Genomic DNA, 18,661 nt, shown 5'->3' with positions numbered 1-18,661 from the left:
TGGGGTTTCTTGCTAAGTAGTTCATATTAAAACTCCTATAGACTCCTATATTAAGCATATTCAGGCTTTTACTATCTCTCCAGGCAACATAACACTGGTATTTTTCATTGCGTAACATTTAATGATGTGTATGGAAACAACTAAAGGCAACACAGTGATGGATTTTAAATGCAGAAGAGCCAACAGTTACCAGCAGAGGGCACACAGATTGTGTATGGAATTCAAAGCACTGTGTAACTTTCTGAAGGTTGCACGTCACCTGCATGGTTCCACAGAAATATTCTACACGGAGGTAAATGTTTACTTTTTCTAGTCAAAGGAACATCATACAACATTTCCTTCTAAACAAGCTGGAGTCAGTTTTGTGTACATGCAAGCTCAGAGTAAGGACAAGTAAGGACGTGTTTTTCTGTTTTAGTTTTCAGTGGAATAAACATAAACATTTAGTCTATTTTTAGCTAAAAAGTTACACAGAGGGGCTTTAAAAACATAGAAGAACATTTGTGGATGACTCAAAAAGTAGATTCAGCGTAACACCAGACCTTTAACTTATAGAAAGTCTTTTTCACTTACTTATTTTGTTATTTCAAGCATGGCAAGATTTTCATCTAGGCTTTTGTCATAAACCTTGGAGCACTGCCGTCATGCCCGAAAAAACCTACTGAAATCATCTGTATCATTGCGAATACGAAAGTTTGGCCAGTGACAGTTCATCATATTTTCTGTACTCGGCTGAAGTCAATAGTGATTTTTATGGAAAGCACATTTGCACAGACCTCCAGCTAGTGTTTCCACTTTAGATCCTGGCTCCCACAGTCAAGCCAAAATCACTGAGTCAGCACAATTACGTTGTTTATATCCTCTTGTTTATTTGTTTCATCACAGTGAGATGAAAAGAGGTGTCGAATTACAAACAGAGAAATCATATTCAGCGATACAGGCAATAGGCTGTCAATCTGTAGTGTAATTTAAACGAGATTTAGATGTGGTGTGACAAGTAAATATATAAGCAGCATCAAGCTTATAGAGTTTTCATGGGGCTTTCCGTATATGGGTGTTTTCTTTCATGGGTTGCCACGGCGTATCGTCTGCATATGTTTAACTGTATCCTCGGCATCCTCCTCTATAATGAAACAGCTTTAGTCTGCACTTTGCTCTTCCTCAAGGCCCCTTATACATATTTGGGTTTGGATTGTATCGCAGAAATAATATCAGATGGAAAGATTGGTTTGATTTTCAGTCTTATAGGGAGTTTGCTGAGTCTCGCCATCCTCCGCTGTGCTTGCTTTGTGTGACTTGTGACGATTAATTCCATGTCTCGAGTTGTGTCTTCCAAACAGATTTTTGAACTGAAGAGGATTTCAAAATCACATGATTGTGTTTTGATCTTTATTACACAACAGTGCAGTACTTATGTGCTTAATTACTGAACTGAACAGACTTTAAGCCCTGATGGTTCATCGTGGGTACATCGCCTGCTTGTGTCTATGTCCATGATATTCCTTTGTCTGAAATGTTCCACAGTATGGTATTAAAGTTAATGCCTTGTGTGTATTTAATTGTGTATGTGTCTTTTATTTTTTTTTGCCCGAAAGTACCTTGAACAACGTGTTACTTTGGGGTAGACCCTCCACCGATATGGCAAAACAAACATAAAGCATCTTAATAAAATTTTAAAGCAAGGTCTGGCCCAACTTTGCTTTTTTCCTTTATATATATATTTGTTTTAACAGTAAACCTAACTTGTGTGCAGGTTGGTGGTTCGTGAGCACCGCAGAGGAGCAGGGCTGGGTCCCCGCCACCTATCTGAACTCCCACAGCGGCACTCGTGATGACCTGGAGCTGGGTGCTTCGAAATCTGGAGAAGGTAAACCCCTTTCAAATCCCCCTTATATTAGATCCACACCCACCTACCCACCGACGCACCTACCCCCCCATCCACCCACTGCAGACAAGACAACCACACAGACACAGCCCTACGCTCCGGTCTAGTGCAGCGCTAATCTGTGACAAAATGGAACAAATTCACGTTGAGCTCTACTTTTCTACCCCGAGCCGGTCAGAACAAGTTGGCTTTAGTGTAGATTCAGGCCTTGGTAAACATAGGGGAGGAGCGCTAGACCACGAAACCACTGCAAACTGTAAATTCTGTATACTAATGCACCGTAAAAGACTTCGATATACTATTCGCCCATGAAAGAACCGTGTGTGACTGACCAGCCAGAAGGGAATAAAATATATGCATTTTCGCTAACTCATCATTAATTTATACGAGTTGTTAATTAAAGGAATATTTGACTTGCAGTTTTGTGTGGTGCTATCATAGAAGGCTTGGTTATTGATACTGTGCAGCTGATGTCATCAAATATCTCTGGGGGTGTGATGCTAACTGAAAGCACTGCTCTGTTAGAAGACTTAATCGGAGCTTTAGTTTAACACAATCATAATAATAATAATAATAATGAACAGAAAGAAAGAGCTGGTTTGGTTGGAACTACAACAGGTGAGATGATTTGTGCTGTTAAACAAATTTCTCACACAAAAAATGTCCTTTTTTGTTGAAAATCCAACTCCACGAATGCTTGAATTGATCCCAGGTTCCTGAAAATGTGTTTAAATCTTTTTTTTTTTTTTTTTACTTCCCAAACAGTCTTAAAACATTTTTGGCAGTTTTTGCTAATATAAGCATTGTGTCAACGTAGTAACTGTTGAATATTCCACCAATAGAGATACATGTAGAACACCCCCAGCGTGATGTCACTGCAAAGTATCAACAGTGGCAAGTACAGTAGTCGTACAGTAGATTTTGAAGGCCACCAGTCAGAACAGAATCCAGAAATCTATAAGAAAAACACCAGATTTTAGGATAGCATGGCGTGTCAACATGAAAGCCAAAAAATTTGCAAAAGGATGTCATCATCAATACTTTTCGGATAACACATATTTGGACATAAGCAATAGCCAAGCATGGGATCACTTCTTTTAAAATTTCAAAATATAGGCGGTGGTTCTGGATCAGGGTTACCGAGATGATATAACAGGAGTAGACACATGAAAATGATTGGATGATGATGTAATACTGAATTTTTGCATAATTTTACTGTCAGTAAAGAACCAAAAATATGTCAGATTATGCTTAGTTTGCTGAAAGAAAAGTTAATAAGAAAAGAACTTCAGCTCATAAGACCACCCCAACAACAATGCATAGAGTAATGTGAAAATTGAGTATCGTTGACAGATGCAGCCTGCCAGAGGTCTGTAGTTGCCAAAATAAGATTGAATAAAGAATAAACTACATATTGTTCATATTTCAGCTTTTTCCAAAACTTGATAGAAAACACTCATTCCTTTGCTTGTCAACTATGAACATATACGCCAAGTGTATTGAAACACTTGTCAATGTAAATCAATATATCAGATATTATTGATTCTGTCTTAGCCTTAGCCAAACTATAATTGAAAAATACTTTAAAGAGGGAGTATAATGCTAAATACATATATAATGTTGTTCTCTCATGTTGAGGTTTTGGAGGTCATCCACACGTTTCAGTAATTTAGGGATCTCTCTGGGACCCTATTCAGACCTACCTTACAGTTACTTTTAAGATTCTGTCCAATGCTTAGCCCACAAGCCTATGCCATCCATGTTATCATACCACAATTCTCCATAAATATACAAAAGCATGATACAAAACTGTACACAACAACTTCACAAACCCGATGCAGTCATTTCATTACCGGTACCGATTGTGTTATTATTAGTGCTCTGAAGAGGGAGTGACTTGAAACTTACAGAACATGTTAATACGTTGCTTTCGGCTAATATAGCATTTTCAAAACAATAAAATGTAACACAGTGATGTAAATATGTTATGTGTTAGCAGTTAATACCCAATAGAAGTTAAATATCCCCTCTTTAAACTCCTCATAAGATTCTATTGTTTTAAAGTGTCTGCATTGCATTATGGAAAAACCCAACCAAGTCCGGGTACGAAAATAATGATAACCCCATTCCAAACAAACACTGAAATTTTCCAGCAGTGTGGCCAGCATATCTTTTACTGTACATTTTACGCTAGCTGCAACAATAGCAACTCCCATTGGCCTTGTATATCTTATGACTTCAGAATAGCTACAGTTTCACAATTTGTTGAAACCACTTTTTTGCACACAATACATCATTTCACCAGGGATTTCCAAGTGCACCCAGGCCCGTCTATCAACTGTTTGAGATAGCGAGGTTTACTGTCACTGTCAATTTGAGAGGAAAACAGAATACGTCAGTGTAATTAGCCCTTATGTGTGTAGCCAGTCGCGAAAATGGCATAAAAATCATAAAGCATCTTCTTGTGAGTCTTGTGGTCCTCACCCCTCGATGCCTTCATATTTAATGATGCTTCACCCCAAAAGATAGGAAATTGCTGAAAACTGCAAATGTAAACCCTTTCTCCATACTGCAGAGTAAGCATGGGGCCCCCGCCTAGTTTAGTTTTTATTTGATAGAACAATAAATCTGATGTTTAGGCTTGAAGGCAGATAGATCCATAAAACATCTCACATAACTGTATGGAGAGTGCAGGCAAAGGTGTTGGGCTTGAGTCATTTAATCAAATTTGACCTTTAAAGGTGCACTATGTAACTTTTCTGGAGGGGGTCTTGATAGAGATGTTAATGCTTTGGTTTAATTGTCCTCAGTAGGGTATTAAACTAATCTATCTTGCCTTTGTTCAATTACAGGTGCTATTTATAGCTCAAAAATATCTTAAAAAACATAAAAACTTCTTACTGTGAGTGGTGTAAGTTGTCCTGCAAGTCTCCATGGAGATTCATAAATTTATAGCCATACTCTGGATCATTCTAGGCACATCTACATGGAGCCAAGCAGGTGACAGACTCTCCAGCAGATAAGTTACACGGTGCATCTTTAAAGTTTAGTCTTATGGTTGGCCTATAGTGCACTAATGTGATGTCAGGTCACTCCCATTTAGACTTAGAATTTGAAAAAATCAAGAAGTAAAAGTACACTAGATATATTAAATACCAAGAATTAAAACAATTTGCAAAGTTGTTTGTTTCCACATTGGCAAAATATCCTTTAAAAGTATTGGATAGTCACTCCAGTACATGTACAATGCGTTTTATCACTGCTGCTCCAAAACAATAGACAAAAAAAACCCCACAATTTTATGTTTTTTCTTTAATTCATAATTTTATGTTAAACCAAAGCAAACAATTTATATTTCAAGATTAATTATTTAAAATATATGCATTAATTTAACATATTTAAAAGATATTATGTAAAATAGTCATCTTTAACCCATATTAGACTGTTGTTACCTCCTCAAAACATACCTGGAGTACTTTTCAATTTTTTACTTTTTATTACCACATGTTATTCCACAGGTGGAAGAGAGTGTATTCTGTCAGAGAGAAGAACTCGCCTAAATATGCAGGATTTGTGTATTAATATATGTGTAAGTGAAACAAAACAAAGCTCCAGGTATGTTTTTAATGAGGAAACAACATTACATGATATCTAACATAGATCAGAAAACAGCGTAATTATGGACTTTTTAATTACACCCAAAAGCTTGCGTATACGGGCAACTTTCCTACATCTACATTTGAATCTTCTGAGTTATATTTATGTTCACAGTAAATCTTACCTCCGAAATAAGACAAAAATCGTCCTCCTTCTAACTTAGCAATCTTCCCATCTGCTCTTTTAATTGAGTGGCATCCCTGCAGACGCAATGTGTGTGCCAGATGCTGTAGGATGAGAAAACCAAGCCAAACTGCTTCCTAATTAAAACCCACACCGACCGTCTTTAACACTTCCTCTATAACCTCCATTCACCCATGCACCTGTTCACCCATCCTCTCCCTTTCCCGCCATCCTCCATGTTGTTCCTCTAATCTCATGTGCATCTGTGTGGCTAACCATCACACGGACGCCATTTTGGATCCATGTGTGTTGTGTTCAGTGTTGGGAAGTTACTGAATACCTGTACTGAGAAGACGTACAGTATACTGTAAGCAAATACTGATTTTGAGTAACTGGTTTTCTGGTACAGGTACTTTTTCATTTGGTGGTATCAGGATATATAGTTAGTTTCTAAAATCAAAGGATTACATTTTGGTATTTGATTATGTAATTTAGGCTTCAAACTGCACAAAATCAGTGAGAGAAATAGAAAACACTGCTCTCATAGTGACTGATCTTAAAAACAGTGAAACAAATATAAAGCTGTTATTAATATTATCTTTCATCTTTACACTGTATCTGTAGAGTAAAGATAGTACTATCTTTATATGCAACGTGATGTAAAACTAAAAGTATTCTAAGTATTCAGAATAATACAGTACTCTGATTGGCCCGTGTAATATAATACTTAACAAAATATATTTTAATGAAGGTATTCAGTATTCTGTGACCAGTGATGGGAAGAATACCTTGAAAATGTATTTAAATGTATGTTAATTGTATGTTACAGAATACTAAATACCTGCTTTAAAATGATGTACTGTATATGAAATACTAAGAATACTTTTACATCAAGATGCATTTTAAATTATAGTGTCAAACGCAACAGAGGATTAAAATAGCTTTATATTTGTTTCACCATTTGTTACACATTTCCTCTCACTCATTGGAGATTTAAAAATCACACTTTCAATCACAAAAATAGCTGTGGGTTTGTTTGTTTTTTCCTCACTGATTATGTGCAGTGTAAAAATGAAATTACATGATCAAATACTGTAATGTATTCCTATGATTTTAGAAAACTAACTGTAATCTGAATACCACCTAATTAAAAAGTTATTTTACTCAAAATTTGTATTCCAATTATCTCTTCTCGGTACATGTATTCAGTTACTTCCTAATACTGTCTGTAACTAAATACATGTTCAAAGTGTTCTTCCCATCATTGGTTGTGTTGTGCGTCTATAACATGTGTGTGTGTCTTCCATGCTGTGTTTGTTTACGTCTGCTGTCCACATGCATCAGTCCCAAAGAGGCACAAGGCCCATCTGAAGAGGCTGGACCGGAGGTGGACTCTGGGCGGGGTCATCAGCAGGCAGCAGAGCCGAGGTGAAGGAGATCCCATTCACATGTGTCACATCTGTCCACTCACACTGTCTTCTGTTCAGCTAACTATGTGTGCTTCTAAACATGTCTTGACATAGTAACATCATCACCAGTTGTCCGGTAATGAAATAAATACCTGGGAGGCACCAATCTCGCTTTTTATGTCCCAATACCAATCTGCCTTTGCCTTTAAGCATCTGCAACTGATATATCAGCCAATACCAGTTCAGAGAATGAAAACAGCTTTTCTTTTAAGTGCAAAGATTAAAACAAAATCCATATTTATTTTGTAGTAGTAGGTAATAGTAGGTAGTAGGTAGTAGTAGTAGTAGTAGTAGTAGTAGTTAGTAGTAGTAGTAGTAGTAGTAGTATGTAGTAGTATGTAGTTGTAGTATGTAATTAGTAGTAGTAGTAGTTGTAGTAGTAGTTGTAGTACTATGTAGTTGTAGCAGTTGTAGTTAGTATGTAGTTATAGTTGTAGTTAGTATGTAGTAAGTAGTAATACTAGTAGTAGTAGTAGTAGTCTGATAGTGAACAGTGTAGTAGTGTAGTATGTAGTCATAGTAGGTAGTAGTAGTAGTGTAGTAAGTTGTAGTAGTAGTAGTAGTTGTAGTTGTAGTAGTAGTAGTAGTAGTAGTAGTAGTAGTAGTAGTAGTTGTAGTAGTTGTAGTAGTTGTAGGTAGTTGTAGTTGTAGTTGTAGTTAGTAGTTAGTAGTAGTAGTAGTAGTAGTAGTAGTAGTAGTAGTAGTAGTAGTTGTAGTTGTAGTTGTAGTTGTAGTTAGTAGTAGTAGTATAGTAGTAGTATAGTAGTAGTAGTATTAGTAGTAGTAGTAGTATTAGTATAGTAGTAGTTGTAGTAGTAGTAGTAGTAGTTTGTAGTATGTAGTTTAGTAGTTGTAGTTGTTGTAGTTGTAGTAGTTATTAGTAGTAGTAGTAGTAGTAGTAGTAGTAGTAGTAGTTGTAGTAGTTGTAGTGTAGTTAGTATGTAGTAGTAGTAGTAGTAGTAGTAGTAGTAGTATGTAGTTGTAGTAGTAGTTGTAGGTAGTATGTAGTCGTAGTAGTTGTAGTAGTTGTTGTAGTTGTAGTAGTTTAGTAGTAGTAGTAAGTAGTGTATAGTAGTAGTAGTAGTAGTAGTAGTTGTAGTTGTAGTTGTAGTTGTAGTAGTAGTAGTAGTAGTTGTAGTTGTAGTTGTAGTTGTAGTTAGTAGTTGTAGTAGTAGTAGTAGTAGTAGTAGTAGTAGTAGTAGTAGTAGTAGTTGTAGTTGTAGTTGTAGTTGTAGTTGTAGTTAGTAGTAGTAGTAGTAGTAGTAGTAGTAGTAGTAGTAGTAGTAGTAGTAGTAGTAGTAGTCCTGATAGTTCATGAAGACAAAAAGAATGATACTGATAGTAGTAGTAGTGTGGATAGTTTAGGAATAGGAAAAGAATGAGACAGCTGTTTTTGCCTTTTACAATTTAATTTAAATTTAAAAGACAGAGGATTTTGTTGGATGAGAACCATAAGGAAGCAAGTGCCAGGACCATTGTATCCAATCAGAAACAGTGCTGGATTAGAACCACATGGAAACAACTGCCTGTGATTATTCCTGATAGGTATTCCTTTGTCATGGTTCATCATCAACACAGAGAGCATTCAAAGTGAAACAGGTTCAGTCATGGTTCAAAATTAGGTACAGGCCCTTTAAATGAAAAGACGACCTCAAGAGACCCAATCATTGGAATCAGAAAAAAAAGAAGAAAACAAAAAGCAATAATAAAAGTATGTGTTTGTATACATGATTGACATATTGACATAGAGTTTTAGACTATGAACTGCTAAAGACACTACTACTACTACTACTATTTCTACTACTACTGCTGTTCCCATATTATTACTATAGTATAAGCTTCAGTCTGATTAGTGTGACCTCAAACTTAATTCAACTGTTTCATCACTGGTGAGATCCACTGCTCAGTCCTCAGGCGCCCTTTGGCTACATTCAACCAGGCCAATCCTTCAACATTGATTTTGGCTTGACTCAGATTGACTATGAAATGCTTTTAAAATCTTTGATAAAGCAAGTCTAAGTAAAGTTGTACGCTTGTAAGCATGATACTTTGAATTGAAAAGGACCTAGAGTTGTATTTTTACATAAATCGAATGCGTTGCTTTTAACATTATAAATTGGTTTGCATTAGTTTGCAATAGTTACATGAACATAGCACGGAAGTACAATGATATGAAGTTATTAAAGAACCCATATTACACTGTTTTTTTGATCTATGCTGTAAAGTTGTTTCCTCGTCACAAACATACCTGGAGTTCTGTACATGTTTAACACACAATCATACATATTCAGGCTTAGTTCTTCTCTCTATTCCATTTTGTGATGTCATGTGGTAATACAGGAAGTGCTCCACTGTGTTTTTAAACTCAGTACACCTTCATTAGAATGGTTTGGATGATTTCAGCCCTGAAAATTGCCTGAAAACAGCTAAAAGGTAACTGTTAACTGGAAAACTTCTGACATCTCAAGGTGAAAGAGAGCATTTTGAGCTTTGGAGATGTAGACATAATAATAAAAGGTTTCTCAGACATGTGTGAATGATACAAAACACAACTCCAGTTATGTTTTTGATGAGGTAACAACATTCTGACATGGCTTAAAGTTCGCAATAATCAATTTTGTGTAGTAGGATCTTTATTGCATCCTAAATTATGCAGCCACTAAAGCTTTTTGCTAATGGTTGTAATGGTTCTCTAACAGGAGTTCTGTAGTATTTAAGATTTCCATATTTCCACCTGAGCAAAGGGGGTAAAGTACTCAAAATGTACTCAAGAGTATTCCAGTACTGTAGAAGTATAAAGTAGTGGTATTTGGGGAAACTATTCAAATAGTAGAAATGGTCTGGACATCATTTCTGATTTAAAGTTGTTTATGTGATTATAATAAAACATTTTTTTAAATCTGTTATTTGAAAAGGATAGACCACAAATAAATGAGAAAACTAAATCATATTTGAAAGAGTACAACAAGAAACAAATGTTGAAATCATTTATTATGTTAACATCAGCTTTAGTCACATAGCTAGAAGAGTGACCGAATCATTTACTTGGAAATGAATAGTGTTACACTGTAAAATATATCACTCAAATAGGAGTAAAAAGTATAGTGTTAGAAAACGACTCTGAGACATACAATTTTATTTAAGGTCCTATATTATGCAAAACTGACTCTTGTGAGCTTTATGCCATGTTAAGATTTTGTTACCTCCCCAAAAACATACCTGGAGTTGTGTTTTGTTTCATATTTGAGTAATCCTTTATTATTAGTCTGTCTACATCTCCAAAGCTCAAAATGCTCTGTTCCTCCTTGTGATGTCATGAAGCTGTAGTTTTCCAGTTAACAGTTAATTTTTAGCTTTTGTACAACAGAGACTGGCAATTTTCAGTTCAAATGATTCTCGTGAAGGTGTATGCAATTTAAAAGTACAATGGAGCACTTCCTATATTACTATGACATCACAAGGTGGAACAGAGTGTTTTCTATTTGAGAGAAGGGTATGTGTGTTAAACATGTGTGAAATAAATGAAGCAAAACACAACTTCAGGTTTCAGGTGTTTTTGATGAGAAAACATAACATAGATCAGCAATAATGTAATATGGGCCTTTCAAAAATGACTTGAGTAAATGTACTATCTATTGAACAACAACATTTTGGCTTGCTGCACGAAATGAAACAATCCTCAAACAATCTTGTTATTCTCAGCAGGATAATTACAGTCATTTGGTCTCACAGATGTTCTTATCAAGTCCAAGGCCCTTCGTCACATAAGACTCTGCTTGGACATTTGACAGGAGGAGCTCGGATAGGCTATTGAGTTCAACCCAGACTTTTTGCTTGGCAGGCGTTCCTAGAAAACCTCTCTGGACTGGGGCTGTTTCCACCCTGGGCCTGAAACACAGCCTTGTGCTAGAAAAAAAAGAGAAGAAGAAAAAAAAATATGAGTGATGTTTTGCTGACTGCACAGAAATCCTTTATAACTCTGATGCAGGCGATGCATGTTGTGGTTAACATAGCATCTGATTCAAAGTTTCCCTTCACTGCACCACTGGAGATTGTTTGAAAGTGGCTGGTTGGAGGAAAAGCGTTCTACCAGCCGGAACAAAAAAAAAATACTCCGGAAGATTCAGAAAAAATAAAAATAAAGTGCACCAAAATATTCTATGCCCATGTAGCAGACTGGAGTTTTGCTGGTATAAGGGAAATGCCAGCCCACACACACTACTTAGCTCCAAGACAAATGGACTTTTTCTTGACCGAGCTGGGAGGGAGGTTTTGGAGGCTAGGCGCCACGTTTTCGACTCCTCTGGGCAGGGCTTTGAACGCACCTCTTCTCCGCGAGCTGTCTCTGTTTACCCAGGAATGGGCAGTAATGACAGGAAGCGGTGTCTCTGCGTGCCCCTTTGGCCTTGTGGGAATGTGTAAATCAGCAGGAGCTCAATTATGCAGCGCGTTTAGGGGGGATGCGAGCTGTCACCAGGCCAAGGACAGCGTCAGTCCTGTCATAATGAACACATCAGAGGAAAAAGGACAAGGAAGAAAACATAATGCTACTATATATTGTTATAAAGGAGAGGAAATCTTATAGTTTATAACTGTAGTTACATAATGGTTTACTTATAATAATCATGTAAATCACCAGAAATGCAAAAAACAAAAAAAATCAAACATCTATATGCAACTTTTTTGTTATTCTTTGCAAAAGGGCTGGGTGCAGTAGTAGTAACGGTAGTAAGAAATAGTAGTAGGTAGTAGTAGGAACTAGTAGTAGATAGTAGTGGTAGTAAGTTGAAGTAATGGAAGTGGTAGTAGGTAGATATGGTAGGTAATATTAAGTAGTAGTAAGTAATAGTAGTTTAACCTACTTTTAATGACAATAATGTTGGAAATGCATTTACCTTGTTGACAAGTTTTTGGATTAGTAGCAGTTAGCAGTATAAAGATATCCAAGTCCCATGATACGATATCATCACGGTATGAACCTCATTTAATGCAATATTTTGTGGAGGCTAACAAAATTGTTAATATGCCATTTTTTCTCTTAAAATGCCTTGTCAAGACTTAATCCAAAGAATGAAGACTTAGAAAGAACAAAGAACCTACACTTAGAGTGTTTAGAACTGTTATTTCTTCATGTAGACTACATTGAAATGGAACAAAGGATCATGGTCTATGTAGTTCCCTCTGTTTTTTTTAGCTATTGCTGTACCATAACTGTTCATTTAAGTAAAGAAACTTGTAATTCAGTATATTGTGATGGTCCACGATATTCCTGTGAGAACTTTGATGATACAACACCATGTTATTTCCGTTATTGTTACATACCTACTAGCAGTAGTAGCAGTAATACTTTAAATTTGAGCCAAGGTACAAACTTGACTGAATAAATGACTTTGGATTAACTTTTTTCAACTTGGTATAAAATTACAACTTCAAACGTGATACATGACCAACCCTTCCAGCTGTTCCCAATTTCACTTGTGTCTGTACCCAGTACTACACACACATACTGTATGTGCTCTACATATAATACAGTATAAGAACACAGCTGTCTTTTTTAACTGGCAGACATCTACGACAGCCCACGTATAGCTATTGCATATCCAACTTTAATCTCAGTCTGAATATTTACTACGTGTATCTACTCGGTTATAAAGTGCATTTTGTTTCATAAAATTTTACTGGTAAAACTGATTCAAGAGTGTACGCCAAGGAGCCCTTTACACACACAGCACTTTTACTGCTACAGCTGGCGGATACACAGCCAGGAAGAACAATAACTCAGACATGCTATATACACTAGTGAAGAAGAACTACACATACACTAGTTATAACATAAAATTATTACAATAAAGCAAAAAGGAACAAAATAATTACTTTAAACATATTTCTGCATGTTAATTTGATTTCCATTTCTCTCTTTATATCTTATGGTCATATTTCATTGCTGACTTTTATAGAGTTACAGCCCAGATGTCTTGGCGGTGTACTAAAACTTAAATGGGATTTTTGTTGTTGTGCTTTTGACAGAGGAGAAGTACGTTACGGTGCAGGCCTACTCCAGTCAGGGCAAAGATGAAATTGCTTTTGAGAAAGGGGTCATTGTGGAAGTCATTCAAAAAAACCTCGAAGGCTGGTGGTTCATCAGGTAAGTTTCACACCATTTGAAACAATATTTGTATTCTAAACTTATCGTTATATTGAATGCAACTTATGCCATTGTTTTTACAGATATCAGGACAAAGAGGGTTGGGCTCCAGCGTCTTACCTAAAGAAAGTGAAAGATGACTTCAGTCCACGCAGCAAGAAGCCAGTTACGGGTCCAGTGGAGATCATCGGTAACATCATGGAAATTAGCAACCTGCTCAACAAAAAGACCTCCAGTGAGAAGGACATCCAGACTGAAGGGGTCCCAGAGAGCCCCCAGGTGGCCAAGAAGGAGATCAGCCTCCCCATGCCCTGTCCCGAGTCCAGCCCCAGCAACAGCCAGTCAGAGTCCAAGAACAAAACAGAGCCAGCCTCACCTGCTGTAGCTCGCATCGCTCCTCATCGGGTGGAGATAGGTTAGGCCCTCTTATTCACTAAATACTAAATAACTGTTCCATTGAATCAAGAATTGGATTAGAGATCAATTGAAAGCCTACAAAAACTCAAGGAGCAAAGAAGTAGAACACACTAAAGAGAGTGTGTATTATAGCAGTATATAGCATATATAAGAGTATATATAATTAATCTCCAAGTCAGGTTCCATCATAAATTCATAATAAATACTAAACTCTTCAAATATAGTTAAAGTAATGTCAGGCATGTCTCTAAGATAGTTAATACTAAGGCTGCAAAAAGACATTACTTACTGCTTGTACAATATTTGTCCAAATCAATTTAAAGCTACCATTTAGTTTAATTAGCTTGGCAGACCCAGCCCTGTTGTATTCTCATGTAACACCAATAGATGCTTTTTACGTTTCTGCTGTCTGACAGTTTTGGTGTGACAGAAGAAGACCAAGACCACAGATGAAAAAAAATACAAATGGTAGCTTTACATTTTTTGGAGTTGTGTCAGTCTGAAAAGTGTCAGTTTGTTCCACTTGTGTAAGCAAACTAACTTGGCAAATAATAAATACATCATCATGTTGTAATGTTCTACTTTCTTTTAGTAAAACCATAAGTTTTTGACAAACAAACAACTCAAGATCTAACATTTTATGTTTTACAGGGTCTCCAGTTCTCAGGCAAAAACCTCCCCCACGAAGAGACGCCACATTGGTAAGTTCAAAAAATAGCTTAAATGTTTTTAACCAAGATCAGTAAAACAAGATACTTTTTCTGGTTATAATTACCCCTTACTTTTTATATTTAGGGTTTCCAGCTGCCCTCCCCACCAGAGGCCCCTACAGTTGAAGCTGAGTACTACACCATTGCAGATTTCCAGTCTTGTATATCAGATGGCATCAGTTTCAATGGAGGACAGAAAGCAGATGTAAGCCTTCACCTGGTTGATTTTTTAAATTTTATTTTATGAGTTGTCACTAACTTTAGATTGTTTTTTAGGTGATTGAAAAGAATTCTGGGGGCTGGTGGTATGTCCAGATTGGAGAAAAAGAAGGGTGGGCCCCATGTTCGTACATTGACAAACGCAAAAAGCCCAATCTGAACCGCAGAACAAGCACCCTGTGTCGCCCCAAAGTTCCTCCCCCTGCTCCCCCTGTCAAAAAGCAAGATTCAGTGGAGACTGCACCCCCGAGCAGTCCTGGGTCTGAAGCTCCAGAGTCCCCTGTATCTCCAAGCAGACCTGTCTATGAGGAACCAGAATACGATGTCCCTGCTATTGGCGATTTAGATCTTGAGTCGGAGTTTGAGTTTCTGAGAGGAGAAGGATCTCTCGTGGATACAAAATTGGAGGACACTTCTTCTGAAAGAGGATCTCAACTTTCGTCCAAGCCCTCCCCAGCATCTTCTCTTCACAGTGCCTCCTTCAAAATGGGAGAGTCGTTTGAAGATAGCCAAGAGACCGAAGCGGAGAAAGAGTGTATCTATGAGAATGATGGTTTTTGGCCCTTCAGAGAGACCCCAGAACGCCAGTGCAGTCGGGAATCGAATTCCTCCAAGACAAGTGTTTTGTCTGATTCTGGCAAGACCGCTTCTAACCTTTCACCAGGAGGATGGAGACCTGCGGGCAGCAAACTCAAAATCGATTTAAATGGGAGCTCCTTTGCCAAATCTGAAGATATGCCCAGCCCAAAATCAGCTTCAACAGAGTCCACGCCAAAGAAAGATAAAGATGAAAACAAGGAGTCCCCTTCGACTAAGGCGTCTGCCAAACTCAAACCAGTGGTGAGGCCTAAACCTCATATGGCCAAATCCCAGAGTGCTGAGAAAATGGATATCAGTACTTTGAGAAGACAGCTGCGTCCAACAGGGCAACTCAAAAATGGCAACAAAACATCCAAAGGTGAAGATTCTGAGACTGCTTCTGTGGTTTCATCTGAGGATTCCTTCTCCTCTCAAAGTACGTCTGATCTTTCCTCTAACTACTCCAAAGGAAGCCGGGGTGACTCTGACCTGGAAGGGTGCATGCAATATCGCACAACAGACCCCTATGAAAAAGTGCAAGAGTCTGAGCTCAGCTTCCCTGCTGGAGTGGAGGTCGAAGTGTTGGAAAAGCAGGAGAGTGGTTGGTGGTACATCCGTTGGGGCGACAATGAAGGTTGGGCTCCCACCTACTACCTGGAACCAGTCAGACAACAAGACGAAATGGTGGGATCAGAATCAGATGGCTCTCCCACAAAAAGTCTCAGCAAGTCCAACAGTCTAGAGAAGAATGAGCAAAGAGTCCAAGCTTTGAACAACATCAACCAAAACTTAAAGAAAGTCACTCCACCTATTCCATCTAAACCTCCAGGTGGCTTCACCAAACCTTTAGGCTTGTTTGGCGCATCCAAAAAACAAAACAGCACCAAGCAGCAGCAGGTGGTCAGGCCTCAGTCTGTTTTCATATCCGCCCCCATCATGGATGGCCCCAGCCCTGTCAGCTCCCTAAGAAGAAATGAGTCCTTGAATTCTACAGACCACCCTCGTGTCAGCCCCACAGTTCGTCGGAATGCTTCATTCGGCACTGTTCCTCGGAATCTCACCCCAAATAATATCACACTTCCGAGCAGATACAGGTCAGGAAATGGGAGCTCTGAATCTCTGAGCCACAGCTCTCAGAAGAACGCTGTGCCCATTTCTACCGTTAAACCTAAACCGCACATCATCCACAACAATCTAAGGGATGTGTATGTGTCTATTGCGGATTACCATGGCGACGAGGAAACCATGGGTTTTCCCGAGGGCACATCTTTGGAAGTTCTGGAACGGAATCCGAACGGTTGGTGGTACTGCAAAGTTCTGGACAATGGCCGACCAAGGAAAGGATGGGTCCCCTCAAATTACCTCGAGAAGAAGCACTAGCACTCATGTATGGAGCTGGAAGAACTCTTTTAACATGCGTGTAAAGACTACTTTAACAGATTCATTTATTTTATGAAGACCATTAAATGTGTTAAATACGGATTCTGTCCCGGTACCTGTGCCAAAGCGATCAGCCAGATCAGATTATGAGTGTTAATGAAGTGGGACGTCTGGTAAAGTGCAGTGATAGTGATGAAGGCCACAGAAGTTATGTCGGAGCATGTTGGGACAAGCCAAAGAGAAAAGCAGAAAGTGGGGATGGATGCTGTCATCAGGCTAACCTTAACTTGAAACAAGATGTCTGAAAATGTTTTTATGTACAACTTTTAATGTCTGTCCTTTTATAAAGTTGTTAAGGCATTTAAAACTTTCTGCATGTTTGAAAGGATCCATTATACTGACTATGCCTAGGGCTGTTAAACTAAGCAATTTTCTACTCCTTTTTATGAAGACATCTAAATGTTGCCAAAGCTTTTCGTGCTAGTCTCGAGTGACGCTTGTTTGCATGTTTTTATATTCCTGTCCTTATGTGATATATTTTACCCATTTATGTGTCCGCTATCAATGTAATGAAACAAACTGAGCATCCCTAAACTGTGGCAGTATTTTCATCAAATCGACCAAATCTTTGGGTCTTTCATTTCAGCAACTATTTATTCTCAATTCTCTAATGACATAACACATTAGAGAGACTTTTAATAGTCAAAACTATATCCTATAATATTTTGAAATTTCTGCTGGGCAGTAAATTTGACAAACATTACTCTTTGAGCTGCTGCAGTAATTGTGATGCTTGTTTTTGTTTCCTGTTAACTGTGTGACCAAAGATGTTAACAGAGGTGCCTAAAGAACCAAATAAATAAATGCACTTTTTAAGTACCTATAAGACTGTTTGTTATTTTTGGTTGGCTCTGTTAATAATACTTAATAATCACCACATTCTGACCGCCCCACAGGAGTCTCCAGTCTAAGGTTTCCTGCAAATGTATTGTTTATTTTATGAAAGGGCTCTTTTAACTACCTCACACAACTTTCACTCCAATGGAGTAAAGAGTTGGCTCAGAGACCCGTAAACAGCACTGCATAGCCAAGATACATGCACGAGAGTAATTACAGTTAACACAATGGCCCCTTGTCTGCTAAAACATGAAATAAATGCTCCATCATTTGTCTGTCTTACCTGTAACTACGCTGGCTGTGAATTTTATTGGCAGAAAAGCCAGGATCATGGTTAGGCTTACCTAGCTGGAGGTCTCGGAACCAGAATGCCCAATGGAAGGACACCTTTGTAGACACGGGAGAGCATGCAATCGCCGCACAGAATGCCCCATCTGCTTTGGGAATTGAACCAGGGACCTTCTTGCCTTGAGGTGAGAGCGGAAGCTATTCGGGCAAGCACCATGACCATGATGCAATCCATACAAACACAGCACCTCATCACTCTATTACAGAGCAAGTCTTCATAGATCCACAGGAGGTGATATAATTAAGTTGTGTAGAATACAGTAGATGCCATGGTTTCACAATTGGTAAACAAAATTCTAATTCATCTTCTCAGACTGAATTGGGTTCATCATCTATTAATGTATTACATAAATGCTAACTCTGCCACTCTGCCATCATGCTCTCAACGCCATATGCTGTTATATTTTCAAGAGCCTTCTCAATGTCTGTAGTTTCTCTTGGGAACAATCTCCATCTTTATTCCTTCTATCCTAAAGCTGTTCAGGTGGGTCCCTAACTGCAGATACAACAATCCACTTGGGATACCTAGAGTTTTGTGTGACTGCTGCTGCCTTGGCTGTTTGCAAATGACATTTAAAAGCAAATCATCCTCTGGGGAATTGAGTACAGATGGATGTTAGCTATAATACACTTTTTAATGCAAGCCAATTACAAGCCATTATCACTGGTAATATTAGGCACTCACTTGTGTTGTTCTAATTGGCTTCATGGCTGAGAAGTCTTTTGCTTATAGCCTGGTGAATTGGTTTACAGCCAATATGAATAAGCCTATCTATGCAATGCAATTTAAAGGTCCTATATTACACAACTGACTCTTGTGAGCTTTAAGGTA

General features: G+C 38.0%; 1 protein-coding gene across 4 annotated transcripts in view; it reads left to right on the top strand.

Moving 5' to 3' along the window:
- Positions 1 to 17,470, top strand: part of sh3pxd2ab (SH3 and PX domains 2Ab) — a 93,557-nt gene extending 76,087 nt beyond the window's left edge. For 3 of the 4 annotated variants that reach the window (XM_055162418.1, XM_055162419.1, XM_055162415.1), the window contains exons 8-14: positions 1,754 to 1,867; positions 7,010 to 7,093; positions 13,162 to 13,279; positions 13,363 to 13,694; positions 14,348 to 14,397; positions 14,492 to 14,611; positions 14,683 to 17,470. In XM_055162418.1, coding sequence (XP_055018393.1) covers positions 1,754 to 1,867; positions 7,010 to 7,093; positions 13,162 to 13,279; positions 13,363 to 13,694; positions 14,348 to 14,397; positions 14,492 to 14,611; positions 14,683 to 16,584 — 2,720 coding nt within the window. In that variant the 3' untranslated portion in view covers positions 16,585 to 17,470. The remainder of the gene's footprint in view (positions 1 to 1,753; positions 1,868 to 7,009; positions 7,094 to 13,161; positions 13,280 to 13,362; positions 13,695 to 14,347; positions 14,398 to 14,491; positions 14,612 to 14,682) is intronic. The other variant, XM_055162416.1, reaches the window with a different exon arrangement.
- Positions 17,471 to 18,661: the final 1,191 nt, after the last annotated feature.

Source organism: Boleophthalmus pectinirostris, unplaced genomic scaffold (genome assembly GCF_026225935.1).
Source record: "Boleophthalmus pectinirostris isolate CB_2022bp ecotype Guang Dong unplaced genomic scaffold, ASM2622593v1 HiC_scaffold_5, whole genome shotgun sequence".
Taxonomy (NCBI): Eukaryota; Metazoa; Chordata; class Actinopteri; order Gobiiformes; family Gobiidae; genus Boleophthalmus; species Boleophthalmus pectinirostris.
Note: the sequence above shows the minus strand (reverse complement) of the source record. Positions and strands in the feature narration are given on the sequence as shown.